General features: G+C 41.2%; 1 protein-coding gene across 1 annotated transcript in view; it reads left to right on the forward strand.

Moving 5' to 3' along the window:
• The first annotated feature begins 212 nt into the window (after positions 1–212).
• The window catches only part of Rad23b (RAD23 homolog B, nucleotide excision repair protein), a 35925-nt gene continuing 20363 nt past the window's right edge, over positions 213–15774 (forward strand). Inside the window, exons 1-3 of the mRNA XM_042695537.1 lie at positions 213–659; positions 13063–13144; positions 14965–15044. Coding sequence (XP_042551471.1) covers positions 594–659; positions 13063–13144; positions 14965–15044 — 228 coding nt within the window. The 5' untranslated portion in view covers positions 213–593. The remainder of the gene's footprint in view (positions 660–13062; positions 13145–14964; positions 15045–15774) is intronic.

Raw genomic sequence — 15774 nt, forward strand, 5'->3', positions numbered from 1 at the left:
GACGCCCGCGGTGTGCGCCTGCGCACGCCCGAACCGGGCAGCCGACATTCCACAGCGTCCAGCCGCCCCGCCCCCAATTCCGGGGAGGAGTTCCTATCTGCGCCTGCGTAGAACTTCGCCGCACCCTGCGCCTGCGCACCTCGGCCAGCCCGCCCCATTTTTCCCCCCCTTCTCCTCACTTACCCCCCCCTTACCCCACCCCCGGGTTTTTTTTCTTAGTGGGGGAGGGGGCACGTCTCGGCGAGTCACGGTGATGGCGGCCACCATCCTGTGGTGAGGTAGCGGATTCTCCGCCGATCTCGAGGAGCTCCCTCGCGCCGAGGGAGGACTCAGCGGCTGAGCGCCTGAGGAAGCACCGCGGCCCCCAGCTCGCCGGCGAGGCCGCGGTCGCGGGAGCTGCGGCGCGGCCTGGGGCGCGGGCTGGGCCGGGGGGAAGGAGACTCGGCGGGGCGAATGTGACAAGCCCCCACCCCCACCGTCTTCCTCCCTCCCGAGAGCGCGAGCGGCGCGGCGACCCCGGGGCGGCCCGGCCAGACCCCGCCCAGCGGCCAGCACCCGGCTCGGGGCCCGGCAGCGGAGCCACGGCGGCCACCATGCAGGTCACCCTCAAGACCCTCCAGCAGCAGACCTTCAAGATCGACATCGACCCGGAGGAGACGGTACGCGCGGCGGGGGGCGGCGGCCGCGTGCGGGCAGCGGCCGGCCGAGGGCGGCCGCGCCGGGGAGCCTGGCCGGGGCGGGGGGGGGGGGGGGGGCGTCGCGCGACCCGCGGCCCGGAGAGCTGGGGACGCGGCGGGGGCCACGGGGTTCCGGGCGCGGGCCTGGGCGCGGTTGGGCCGCGGTCCCGTGCGGGGGTCCAGGGGGCGGTCGACTCTTTCCCTCCCCCCCCCAACCCCCTTCAGAGTCTCCGCGGCCTTTGTGGCCGGAGAAGGTAGCGGGGGGCGGGGGGGGAGGGAGCCATAAGCCCAGAGCCCGAGGCCTGGAGGCAGATGGCGTGGAGGAGCCCCGACCCGCGGGGCGCTCGAGGCCTGGGCCGGGAGCGCGTGGTCGTGGGGCGGGAGGGGGGAGGGGAGGCCGAGCCGCCTGGGCGGCGGAACCTGGTGGCCGGCCGCGGTGCACCGGAGGGGGAAGGGAGCCCGAGGCGTTGTCACTGCCCCGGAGGACCTGGTGAGGCCTGGGCAGTCCAGGTGAACTGGAGATCATCAACTTTTTTTTAAAGAACAACCCAGATTGCGTCTGCAGCCGCGAAGGAGGTACGTGCGAAGGGTGGTGAAAATGAATTCGGTGCCCTTTCGTTAAAGATGTTAGCCCCTGTATCTCAGATGGTTTTTTTTTTTTCCTCTCTTTTTCTTTTGCAATGGTTATCTAGCCACCGAACTCATTGGCACACGTGGATCACACACTCTCAGCCCTTTCCGTTGGTGAATTATTGTTACTATTATTTTTTGTATTGCAAAGCCAGGCTCAGCTTCACCTCCAGATTTTTCGAAGGTCCCCTAACACTCTGAATAGTTTCCAAGGGGGTGGGGAGGAGAAGATGAAAACTTCGAAGCAATTCGGAGTGAAAGCCTTAAAACTCTTTCAAGTCTACATGATAAATAATCATACTATCTTAAGCATTTCTGATTGCGGAAAGACACGGTGTTGAAGATAGTACAACTTCATACCAAGAGTCAAAAAACTACCATGGGTGTAGGTTTATGTATACATTCTGAAATGGTGATGTCGCACACCACTAATATGGTCGTAATGCTAAGTTCAAAGCAGCAACTTACTGCCCACCTACATATATACTTTTTAAAAGTTGATTTGGGTGGAGATCGTTGTGTTAATTAAATACACTGGAGTTACATTTGTGGCTTTTTAACTTACTTGGCTGTGATCTGGAACGAATTTTTCTATTCTAGAGTAGAAATAACACTTGGAGAGATAAGAAAATTAAATGGTATTTAGTTGGTGGTCCATAAATGAGACTTACTTAATCAAAATAATTATGGTGATTTGCCTATTATTTCATTTCTAAGCATCTTTAATTGCTTGAAAAAGTTCCCATTTGGAAGATTATGACACAAAATGATTTGATAATCAAGTTCTGTCATTATTTGTAGATATAATGCTGTCTAGTAACTTTTAAAAGGTACAAAAATATTACTTACATTGAGAAAGTTTTCAATGTCTTCAGAAGTAATTACCAACACTCTTTGAACTAATAACTGCTAATCGAACCAAATTCTTTTAAATTTTCCCTGGTGTGTTTTAGTAAGTTGAAGGATGAAAGTTATAATGTAGTTTGTCTGTTTAATGATTTTAGGTAAAATTGTGTAAAATGTATCTTTGGCTTTGACTCTTGAGATAATGTTGGTGCCCTGGAAAACGATAAGCTTACAGTATTCAGTATTCCAGAATTATTGAAAGTCTTTTTAAAAATGGCTTTAATGAAGTTGTTCAGTGACTCCACCCTACACTGAAATATTTATGCCCTGCAAAATTTGCATAGATTTTCAGGCTTTATGTATGTGAACATATACTAACAAAGCTAATGAAGTTAGTTGTAAATAGTTGTTTCTTCAACTTTTTGTTATAAGTTGCTCTTATTACTGTTTAAAAACTGATGAGTGGGGTTTTCCAAATCAAGTAATAGCTCACTCCTCCTTCCCCTCTCTTCCCCCTCCCCTTACTAGGGAGCCAAGCTGTGCCTCGTGTGAACTAAAAAAGAACTTTACCACTGGCCCCACCTTTTAATAAAAACCTCGAGACTTTTAATTGCTTTTGATGCAATGTTTTAGAATTCCAATTTAAAAGTAAAAATTACCTTAATAATGACACTAATGTCCTGTTTCTAATCTGCTGTGCAACTATGTAACCAGAGACACTAGAAATACATCTAAAAGAAGGGATTTTTGTGAGGCCTATAGGAATACCTATCTACACTTTAAAGCTTTTGACCAAGACTTAATGCTTTGGTTCTTTCAGGTTTGACCTTGTTCAGTTTTTACCTAGAAGCAACTAAGGAAATTAACTTACATATAGTAGATTGTATAGAAACTTGTGAATTTGAGGTGTACATTAGCCAAAGTAAAAGAAAGGATTGAGAGATCAAGAGAATCATGAAGTGATGTGTTTGTTGAGTAAGTAAATGTTTCAGGGAGTAGGACTGGAGGAATACAAGTATAGATCTTCTGGGAGTTTTCATTCACCCAGTTGAGGCCCAACAGCAAGGGTATATAGAAAGCAGGAAAAGCAAGACAATTTTTAAGGTTTTTATTGATGTAGTTTCTGAAACTTTGAAAGTTCTCCCCTTTCATGGACTTTCATTATAGTAACTATTTTGTACCACTTACTTGACTGTGCATTGTCTTTAGTGTTAACCTTTACAAAAGTTTTTGTTTTGCTTTTCAACTACAGTATTACATTCCTCTGTAAAAGTGACCTGTCTATGAAATAAGGAGATTTTTTTTGATAAAATATATGTTCTTCTATTAATCTTTTGTTGGAGTGATACTGGGGTTTTGACCTTGGCACTGATAGAGGTAATTTGATTACATGGCTGGCACCCTACCACTTGAACCACATCTCTAGCCTTGGTTTTTCTGGGTTTTTAAAATGGAACTCTGGAGGACTTTCCTCCTTGGGCTGTCTTTGAATCAGAATCCTCCTAAGAGCTAGAATTACAGGCTTGAGCCACTCGCACCTTCCCCACTCTTTCTGTTGTTGTTAACTGTAAAGGTGATGTAGGTGATGTACCTAGGAGTTACCATTTCATAAGCCAAGTAAAATACGAGATGCCAGATAGACCCCTAGTTTATAAAATTCTTCAAGATTCTGCATTTTGATAGTGTGGTAGAAATATAGAGGGAGAGATGGCATTCACATAGTTGTAGGGATTTTTTGTTTTGTTTTGGCTCCTGGGGCTTGAACTCAGGACTTGGGTGCTGTCCTTGAGCCTTTTTGTGCTTAAGGCTAGTGCTCTACCACTTGAGCCACAGGGCCACTTCCAGCTTTTTCTGAGTAGTTTATTGGAGGTAAGAAGCTCATGGACTTTTCTGCTCAGACTGGCTTTGAACCATGATCTTCAGATCTCAGACACCTGAGTAGCTAAGATTAGAGGCATGAGGATAGTTTGGGGGGGGGGGGGGTGTACGCGCGCAGACCTGTTCTAGAGCTTGAATTCAGAGCCTAGGCACTGTTCCTGAGCCTTTTTGCTCAAGGCTAGTGCTCTACCACTTGAGCAACAGCTCCTCTTGGGCTTTTATTTTTATTTTATTTATTTATTTATTTTTTTTGTTAGTCCTGGAGTTTGAACTCAGTGTCTGGGCACCATCCCTGAGCTTCTTTTTGCTCAAAGCTAGCATTCTGTCACTTTGAGCCACAGTGCCATTCTGGCTTTTTCTGTTGATGTGGTAGTGAGGAATCAAATCCAGGGCTTCATGCATGCTAGGCAAGCACTCTACCACTAAGCCACATTCCCAGCCCCATTTGAGCTTTTTTGGTGGTTAATTTATTGTGGACTTTTGCCTGGGTTGGCCTCAGATGACAGTCCTCAGATCTCAGCCTCCAAAGTAGCTAGGATTACGGTATGAGCCACTGGCACCTGGCTAATGCACATGATTTTTTTGTTTGTTTTTCCTATTTCAAACTTAGGGTTTTTTTCTTTTTAAATAGTTGTGCAAAGGAGGTACCATTTAACAAAGCAGTTTATGATTACAGTGCATCTTGATCCATGTTACCCCCTTGAACATTCTTACCCACCCCTTCCCTTTTCTTAATTGTGGTATATACAATGAATTTTTTTTACTGCATTCTAACCCCTCTTCCCACTCCATTTGTCTACACCTCCCCTTGGTTCCACTCTTCCTCTTTCATGTACCCGTTTCTTAGCGCTGATCTTGTTGGGCTCTAAAGGATTATACTATTTGACCTCTCCACCTCATCTGTTAATACTTCACTTAATTCATTTGTAACCACACCACCCAAAGTATTTATTGTGGATTTATAGATAGTCTATCTGTCACAAATGAGGGAAAATATGCAACCTCTTTTCCTCTGGGCCTGACTTCCCTTAATAACATTTTTGCACATCTGTTTCCTTATAAATAGTACAATATTGTTCTTTCTAATGGATGAGTAAAATTCCTTTGTTGTGTATATCATGTTTTCTTGATCCATTTATCTGTTGAGAGGCATCTGTACCTTGACTATGGTGAATTGTGCTGCGATGAACATGGGTGTGCTGCTAGCTTTACTGTAACCTTGATTGTGTTTTATTGGATAAATGCCCAGGAGTGAAACTGCTGGGTTGTAGTATAGAGCTATTTAGTTTTTTGATGAACTTCCATACTTCTTTCCAAAGTGGTTGAACTAGCTTACATTCCCACCAGCAGTGTAATGGAATTCCCTTTTGGCCACATGACCTCATCAGCATTTGTTGTTTGTTTTCTTGATGATGACCATTCTAACTGAGGTGATTTTTAATCTCAGATACATTTATGTGTTAATATTGGGTCTTAAACTCAGGGCCTGAGCATTGTCTCTTAGCTTTTTTTTTTCTGGAGCTATGCCACTTGAGCCACAGCTTCATTCCCAGCTTTTGGTAGTTAACTGAAAAGAATCTCACAGACTTTACTGCCTGAGCTGGCTTAGATCTCAACTCCTGAATAGCTAGGATGGGGCACTGGGAGCAGGATACCCGAGAAAGCAGGGACTGAGCTCCTAGGGCTTGACTTAGTGTAGTAGTTTATTATACCACTGAAATAATATCAAAGAGTACATCAAAGATTAATCTTCAAGTCTGCCAAATCCTTGACGCTGATTATGTGCTTTGGATAACCTGGAAAGGGGGAGAGATGGCTTGTTAAATTTGACTTGAAGGTTGAATATATGACACTGACTGACTATACATTTACTATATTTGATAAAAGAATTATGAAGGTAATAAGTAGCATTTAGAGTTCTAAATAATAATTTGCACAGAATCAGGGCTGGGAAGGTGGCTCAGTGGTAGAGTGCTTGGCTTGCATGCATGAGCAACACATAAGCAGAAAAAAAAGCCAGAAGTGGCTCTGTGGCTCAAGTGGTAGAGTGCAAGCGAGCCTTCAGCTGAAGAGCTACAGGATAGTACCCAGGCCCAGAGTTCAGACCCCACCACTGACCAAAAACAAAAACAAAAAAATTCCCACAATAATATGCAAAGAACTCATTATCTTGCCCATGTAATTGTAACTCCTCTGTACGGCATTTTCACAATAAAAAAAATATGCAAAGAACCACTTCACTTTGTGGCTTACCACCTAATGTTGGCGATTGTTATAAAATACTGCTTGTTATGTAATGCAGTATTTGTTAGTAATTTGTTCCTTTGGTAATTTATTGTATTCTTAAAATACAATCATGCTAGATTTGTGCCTTATTATACCAGTTTTCTTGGTTATTAAAAGCACTTAGTATTGACATTAATATATCATGCCTGGTGCTGGTGGCTCACATGTAATCCTAGCTACTCAGGAGGCTGAGATCTGAGGATCATGGTTCAAAGCCAGTCCAGGCAGGAAGTCCATGGGACTCTTATCTCTAATAAACCACCAGAAAACCAGAAGTGTCGCTGTGGCTCAAGTGGTAGAGCACTAGTCTTAAGCTGAAAAGCTGAGGGACAGGGCCCAGGCCCACAGTTTAAGTCTCACAACTGACAAAAAAAAAAAAAAAACTGTATCATGAGATAAAATTACGGGTCTTGGCCTATTAGAAGAGTGAATACAGGGAGAAATTAAGAAAAACTTGTTTGATTCCTGACAAATTATTGCACTTTCTGTGTCTAACACATAATAGGCATTTAATATTTATTAAATGAATGAATTGAATCACTGTCAAATCAGTGATCTCTCAGTGTAACACATTTACCTGTTGATCCATTTAACAAATATTGTGATTACTTATTCACTGTATTCAGGTTGTATTCATTCTAGTTGGATAAAATGTTTAAAAATAATTTGAAGAACCTACTAAACATAAAAATTTGCATTGTGGAAAACTCAAATAGGATGAGATTTTAGTGCTTAAGGCTACTTTTAATTGAGTAGTCCCTACAGGCCTTAAAAAAAGTGACTTTTAATCTCAAATCTGAATAATAATGAACACTGAGAGTGTTTTCTGTTGGGGAACTCTTAGGACAAAGACCTTGAGAGTTTAAGAGTGTATTTTGAGACTCAAAAAGACCTATTTTGCTTAGGTAAAGGGAGACTTGTGCTAGGGGCCTGATCTGGTAGGGTGTTGAGCGCTGGGGTTTTTCAAGGTTACTGTCTCTGTCTCTCTCTTGCTCTTAACCCTCCCTCCCTCTCTCTGTCGTGCTCACACACATACACATTTTGGGAAGCTAGTGCTGGGTATGAACTCAGAACCTTACGCTTGCTGGCTTGCTCTGTGACAGGATTACAGGTATGAGCTACCTTGATGCTTTGTGAAAACTGGATAGTAGGGTAGTTAAGAGGGGAAACATGGGCACCAGTTAGGAGATTTATGCAGTAGTTCTCAGCAGTTGCCCTTGGACCAGGGTAGTTAGAGTGGCAGTGGAACTGGGATATGTTTGAGAGGTAAGAGTTTTGAATTTTGTGAGTCCCTGGCACCTACTAGTTTACTTATTCTTCACATTATCCTTTTCCTTGATGTAGTTGCTTTTGTGAATTCTAAAATACCAAGTTGAGCTGGACCCCAGTAGGATACCACCCAGGTGGGACAGTACCCAGACTATGAGTTCAAAGCCCTGCCAGGACCAGCACTAATAATGTAATGGTGAGAAGGGGGAGGGGGAGGGGGAGGAGCTGGGCATCAGTGGCTCTTGCCTGTAATCCTAGCTACTCTTTGGAGGCTTAGATCTGAGGATTGAAGTTCCAAGGCAGCCCAGGCAGGAAAGTCTTTGGGGCTTATTTCCAATTAATCACCAAAAAGCCAGATGTAGAGCTGGGGCTCAAGTGGTAGAGTGCTAGCCTTGAGCAAAAAAGGTCAGGGGCAGTTTCCAGGACCAACACAAATGTGTATTTGTGAAGTTGGACGCAATTCTGAGCCTCATGGCATGTGTTAGGTATTGTTTTTTTTAAAAATGTTAACCAAGTATTGGTAACTGTTATTAGCTCTAGTAACTAGCTTTTCTTACCACAGTCTGTTGTTAGCATTCTGCTGTGTATTCATTTCCTCTGATTCCAGCTCTAAGGAATATTATATACATTTAATCCCATTTCTTTCCATTGGCTCTCATTCTCTCATGCTGTCACTTCCAACTTGTGCAGCTAAAGCAGTGCCCATGATTATACTCAGGATAGTTATGACTTAAGTCAGGCTGTCTGCTTTCAGTCCTGCCTGTACCACTTGCTTTCTAACCTTGAGCAAGTTACCCAGTTAGGGGCTGTTCACTTCTCTAAAATGAGGATAACAATACTGGAATTTTAAATGTTTATTGGGTTTGAGATAATACATATACATTGTTCAAAGACAAGAGTGCTTGGCAATATGGATCTATTCTTAAGTCATGGTTCTTTCTTGAAAACTCCAGGTATAATTAAATTCAACCCTTTTCCCTGGATGGACTCTAGTTTTGTTATGATTATTTTTTCCTTATTGAGATGACAGTTTCGAAAACTACCAATAACCTACTTCCTGTAACTAGGTCCCACCTCCTAAAGCTTCCAGAACCTCCCAAAATAGAGCTACCAGCTAAGGACAAAGCATCAAATGTGCACAATCCTGAGGAGGAAATTTGATCATTTCAAACCATAACAATATTGATTTTTACATTTCTAGAATATGCACTTCTTTTCTTTTTTCTTTTTTTTTTTTTTTGTTTGGTGCCGGTCCTGGAGCTTGAATTCAGGGCCTAAGATAAAATGGTAAGTCAAGTCTCATAGACTTTCCTGCCCAGGCTGGCTTTGAACTGTGATCCTCAGATCTCAGCCTCCTGAGTAGTTAAGATTACAAATGTGAGCCATTGGCACCTGGGCAGTTGTAGTAATTTTTAAAAATAGAAATCTTGTTTTGACAATTTTCCCTTATTTGTTTTTTCCTCTACATTTCCATTTTTATTCTGTCTGTAAAAAATTTGTATGAATATTTTCTTTCACCTTGACATAATCAGTTTTGAACAATACATAAACACTAAACAAAGTCTTGCCATTTTGGCGTGAAAACTAAGAACTGGTTTGATATGTAATGTGTAAATTCATTAAATCTTTGGAAGAAATGTGCTATTAAAAAAGAAGAAACCAGCCATATGCTCACGTCTATAATCCTCGCTGCTTAAGAAGCTGAGATCTGAGGATCACTATTCAAAGCCAGCCGAGGCAGGAAAGTCCATGAGACTCTTACCTCCAATTTACCACCAAAAAACTGGAAATAGCACTGGCCCAGTGTGGCAGAGCAGCACTAGCCTTAAGCGAGAAAACTTAGAGACAGTGCCCAGGCTCTATGACTGACAAAAACGAAAATCCCTGTGATAGAGTGAGTCTTGCTGAAGGACATTATACCATCTATTCCTCTTTAAGTTTAGATGAATCTTTAGTATCTCTGAAAGCCAGTTTTACAACTAAATGAACTTTATGACTCTGTAAGCATTGTGTAAATCTGTTTTCATCAGTGTAGGTAGATTAGCTACAAATGACTGATAGACCTAAGTCCTAGATACTTCCACAGGTAGATGGAATTGCTTTTCTCCACATACCTGTTTTTCCCCTTCCTCTTTCCCTCTATTCATTTTTGTATTGTACTAGAATGATTTATTGCTTGCCTACATAGGAACTTTGAAATCTATAGGTATCTTAAAGTTGAGCCTATTCATTCTTCTGTCTTTGTATCTGTTTTGGTCTTGCTGAAATCGTAATAATCTGCGATTTCTTTTAGAAGTGATTAAATTGCTGGGTTTAAGTTGGTTTAGGAGTCTAAACCATTTAACAGTTTTGAAAAAATGGATTGTGAGTATAAAATAATAGCCTTTTGGATCATAAAAATTTGAAGTTTGCCTGCTATATTCAGTTATTTCAAAAAATGAAGTTTTCTTTTCCTGTACTACTAAATTTTTCCCCTTTGCACTGAATCAGCAGAACTCATTTCATGAAATACTCCTTAGTGCTCCTTCCTTTCCTTCCCTTCCCCTTTTCCTTCCCACCTTTCACATCGCTAATATGATACTAGGCCAGCAGTGCCCTGAACTTGTATCTTGTGCTGGTGTTTCAGATGAAACCATATTGCTTTCCAGTCTGTGTGTGTGTGTGTGTACTTGTGTGTGTGTGTACGTGTGTGTGTGTGTGTGTACGTGTGTGTGTGTGTGTGTACGTGTATGTGTACACTGGCACATGCATGTACTTGGTCTTGAACTCAGCTTGGATGCTGCCCCTTAGTTTATTAACTCAAGGCTGACACTACCATTTGAGCCACAGTTCCACTTGTGGCTTTTTAGGTGTTTAGATTAGAGTATCTTTTTCATATTTGTCTTCCCAGGCTAGCTTTGAACCAAAACCCTCAGATCTTGGCTTCCTGAATACCTAGAATTACAGATGTGAGCCATTGGTGCCTGCCCAAGATACTTTTTTTTTTTTTTTGAGGTCATGGGGCTTGAAATCGGCCTAGGCACTGTCCCTGAGCTCTTCAGCTCAAGGCTAGTGCTCTACCACTTGATCCACAGTGCCACTTGAGCAGTTTTCTGGTGGTTAATTGGGGATAAGAGGCTCATGGACTTTCCTACCTGGGCTAGATTTGAACCATGATCCTCAGATCTCAGCCTCCTAAGTAGCGAGGATTACAGGCGTGAGCCACCAGTACCTGGCTTGGTCTTAAGAATTTTAAAGATTATATAGTGATTTTTCTACCCTAATGTATTTGAGTCTAAATAAACACCCCTGTCTTTATGTTGGAAATGCACACCATCTCTTTCTGAGAGATCTTGCTGTATAGTCCATCCAATCTGGGGATCCTCTTACCTTACCCTCCTTAGTTCTGGATTATAGTTGTGTACCACCACATCTGGCTTTCTACCATCACTTTTTTTTTTTTTGGTCGGTTGTGAACTCTGGGCCTGGGCGTTGTCCCTCAGCTCAAGGCTAGCACCCTACCACTTGAGCCACAGCCCCACTTCTGGCTTTTTTCTGCCTATGTGTGCTGAGGAATTGAACCCAGGGCCTTATGCATGCGTGGCAAGCACTCTACCACTGAGCCAACTTCCCAACCCCCATCACTTAAAAATTGGTTTTGTTGCAGCTGGGAAGGTGACTCAGTGGTAGAGCGCTTGCCTTGCATGCATGAGGCCCTGAGTTCCACTCCTCAGCACCACATAAGCAAAAAGAAAAAAAGCCGGAAGTGGCGCTGTGGCTCAAGTGGTAGAGCACTAGCCTTGAGCTGAAGAGCTGAGGGACAGTGCCCAGGCCCAGACTTCAGGCCCCATGACCGGACCCCCCCTCCCAACAAAAAATGGTTTTGTTTTGTTTTTGTTAGTATTGGAAATTGAACTCAGGGTCTCGGCTTCTAAGATACCTTAAGGTATCTTAGGTATCTAAGATACCTTTTAGCACTTGAGTCACACCTGCCTCCCATCCCTTTCTACATTAATTTTTTTTTCAAGGTAAGATTTCCCTTTATACCTGTACTGACCTGGGCTTCAACCTCCTTGTGCTGTCAGTGGGGTGACATACAGGCCACTGTGCCTAGCCATTGTACATCCCTTGCAATGGATGAGTTTTGTGCCACTCCTCTCAGCCATTGAGTGAGATGGGCCCTTGTGCCTAAGCTGGCTTCTAGCCATATCCGATAGCCTCTGCTAGTATCACTCCTTAATTTTACAAAGAAACTGTATCCCTTTTTCTCAGATAATTTACAAAAGCCAACTTAGACAATTTTCAGAACTATTCTGGGGATTTAAAGGAAATCAAATTATCCCTTGATTGTTGTGCTTCAAAGTAATGCACTTTTATTAACATGTATGAGAAAGCTGTGTTAGTTTATCTTCTTACTCCTGTGCCATCCTACTTACCATTTGCACAAGTTAATTAGATTCATTTTCTAACTCATTTAAAATGAGGCTGTCATAATAATTTTAGGAATTAAAGAGGCCATACTGAAGTGGAGCTGTGGCTCAAGTGGCAGAGCACTAGCCTTGAGCAAAAAAAAAATTTTTTTAAAGCTTAGGGACTGGGCCCAGGCCCTGAGTTGAAGCCCTCTAGAACCAACACCCTACCTTAAGAGGCCATAAAGGGCATTCATTCCACTTTTCATTCAAAATAACTTAGTAGTTATCAGCCTTGGCTAAACTTTGGAACCACCTGTAAAGCTGTTTTAAAAACACTGTATTCAAGATGGGTGCTAGTAGACTCAAATCTATGGTCCTAGCTACTCAGAAGACTTGAGATCTGAGCATCATGGTTCAGAACTAACCTGGGCAGAAAAGTCTAGAAGGTTTTGTCTCCAATTAACCATCAAAATGCTAGACTGGGAGTGTAGTCCAAGTGGTAGAGTGTAAGTACTCCCTTAGCTTCCTTGCATAAGGCCTTAAGTTTAAGCCCCAATATGGACACACAAAACACTGTACTCAACTCACATTGTATTTTAATTGGTCTTCATAAAATCATTTGAGAGATGGTAATGAAGCATTACTATACTTTCAATATGAACTTTTGCCTTTAACATTCAAATTTAGCCCTTAACTGTGAAGTATAATTTATTTCTTAGACAAGGTTTTCCTTAGGGGAAAGTTTTTCTTGTGGAAGTAAGCCCATGCAAAAACTTACTGGGTGGGGTGGGGGGGATAGGGACAGTTTTTTGTCTTAAAATATTTTTTCAAATTAATTTACCAAATCAGTAAAGTTTTCATAGTCTTTGTTTTTTGGTGCTAGGGGGTTGAATCCAGGGCTTTAATCTATGTATATGTGATGAAGGTTGATAGTGGGATTTTTTTGATACCTATTGGAAAGATGTGAACTTTTGAATATCTAGAAGCAATAATTAAAATTGTAATTTTGTCTTGAGTCAGATTTTTTTCAGTTGGATTGTGATTTTTTTTGTTGTTGTTTATTTTACTTTTTATTTTTCCTGTAGGTGAAAGCACTGAAAGAGAAGATTGAATCTGAAAAGGGGAAAGATGCCTTTCCGGTAGCGGGTCAAAAGTTAATTTATGCAGGTATGAAACAGTGAAAATAATATGCCCTGTATAGCTTATGGTGACATTCTTTTCATTTTAGAAGAACTATATTATAAATTACACTAATTCAAATAGATTCAGAAACATGATTGTATAAATAAAAACAGTGAACAGTTATTTGAAAATGGCATTAGTATTCAATCTTCTCTTTACTCACATTTGCTCCATAACTTTTTTCATGGAATGTAATTTTATTTCATTTTTAACTGCTCTTGTAGTTTTCATCAAAATGAGAATCTTGGACTTTTAATATTGTATTGGAGCATATACTGATTGTTCATGAATATATTTGAAATCCTGTAAAAGTAAAAGGTAGAGGGCAGGGTGGGAAGGCAGAAGGAAGGAAACTAAAAACAAACCAGTGACAGGATTGTAAAACATTAATATTCAGATAAGAAACCAGTAACGAAAGGATGATCCAATTTTAGGAAGCAAATAACTAAGGATATACATACATATATATAATATATATATATATGTGTGTATATATATATATATATATATATATATATATATATATATGGGAAATTTCAGATTTAGCCTCACTAGTAACCAGGAAAATATATGTTAAAATAGACTTCATCCAAATTATTTCCTTTTATGAGGCAGTGTAGAGGAAATGCTAGCCCAGTGATTCATCACTATAAATTTATTTTTTATTTTATTTTTTTGTCGGTCATGGGGCTTGAACTCTGGCCCTGGGCTCTACCCCTGGGCTCTTCAGCTCAAGCCAAGTGCTCTACCACTTGAGCCACAGCACCACTTCCAGTTTTCTGATAGTTAATTGTAGAGAGGAGTCTCACTGGACTTTCCTGCCCGGGCTGGCTTTGAATACCGATCTTCAGATCTCAGCTTCCTGAGTATCGAGGATTATAGGTGTAAGCCACCAGAGCCCGGCCCATCACTATTATTTTTATAGGTCAAAGACTAGAAGTCTCAAAAAACAAGTGTAAAACTACAGATTTTCATATATAACCTGTATCTCATTCCTATACAAAATAAGAGAATATGGTCCCGTCTTTTTTAGTGTTCATTGCTCAGTACTGGCGCTTGATCTTGGTCCTTCGTGCTCACCTTTATCTTTTCCTACTCAAGGTTGGTGCTCTACCCCTTGAGTCACATACAGCTAGTTAATTGGAGATGAGATCTCACTGACTTTCTTGCCACTGCTGGCTTCAAACTGTGATGCTCAAATGTCAGCCTCCTAAGTAGCTTGGATTACAGGCCTCTGCCCAACAGTACCTGCCTTGCCTGCTCATTATTTTTAATACAATACTTAAAAATGGAAAATTAAATTTAAGGAAAAGGAAGAATGGAGTCCTGACCAGTTTCTGGTCTTCAGTATAACCACAGACTTACCTGCTTTGTTCATTACTGAGTTTTATACCATCTTCCCTTTGTGCATATATATAGATTCAACACAGTTCCCAACATTGAAATATTTCTGATCTGTCAAGTATCTGGTATTTGGGACTGGTAGTTAGATTGCCCTTCCTCCTATCAAAAAAATACGGGTTATTTTACAGGGGATAGGACAATCAAAGATCTCCTCTTAGGACATACTTCATGTTTCCTTGTACACCAAGTCCTATATAATTAAGCATTTGATTTTTTTTAAATTGCGTAGTATTTTGTATACAGTAAATTTGTTTGACATTGTTTAGTCATATGCTTACACATTTTTGGTTGTTTTGCTACAAGGTCTCAGTATGTAACATTGGTGATTAATACAGAGTTGGTTTGACTTTTTTGGTAGGAGAAAGCTTATTGTTCTTTAACTTTTTTCCCCTGGATATTAGGCAAAATCCTCAATGATGATACTGCACTCAAAGAATATAAGATTGATGAAAAAAACTTTGTGGTGGTTATGGTGACAAAAGTAAGTTTCAGCCTCGTTCGGTATATCTTGATGAATGTGTACAAGTATATGCAATACTGGTTTTGTTTCAAAACTGGGGCTTGAACTCAGCCTTGCTTTTTCAAGGCAAGGCTATTTCTCTACCACATGTGTCACAGACTTTTACCTGCCTGGGCTGATTGCAAACTCTGATCCTCAGATCTCAGCCTCCTGAGTAGCTATGTTACAGGCATGAGCCACTGGTGCCAGGCTACAGTACTGGCTTTGAACTCAGACCTGCTAGCCTGATACGCTACCATCTCAGCTGTACAGGCCTTTAACACCCATAAATGTTTAAAAATATGATAGTAAGTCCACAAAGTGGACTTATCTTTGGAATTGTATATTTAGCTGCTGTTAATAATTTTAAAATTAGGTCATTTGTAGGCTCATTCATAATACTTTTGCTCATTTGTAGTTTTAATGTCATTTTTATGTAAAATGAAGCAATATAAGTACAGAACATTTTATTAAAATTAGTTTTGCTAAAGTCACTATGTAATTTAAACTTAGAGATCAAATTATTACTTTTATTCTGCAGCTTCTAATAAGGGTATCTTAACGGGGTTTGTACTAGAACTGAAAAACACTTTACAGCAGTAAAGACATACTGTAAGCTTGTTATTCTGGTGATTCTTCTTAGTGAAGAGAGAATTTTAGAAACTAAAAAAATTTTGGTATGATTAATGAAGTTGTGATTTATGAAAATGAA

The sequence above is a fragment of the Dipodomys spectabilis genome, unplaced genomic scaffold (genome assembly GCF_019054845.1).
Source record: "Dipodomys spectabilis isolate Male_0828 unplaced genomic scaffold, ASM1905484v1 ptg000006l, whole genome shotgun sequence".
Classification (NCBI taxonomy): domain Eukaryota; kingdom Metazoa; phylum Chordata; class Mammalia; order Rodentia; family Heteromyidae; genus Dipodomys; species Dipodomys spectabilis.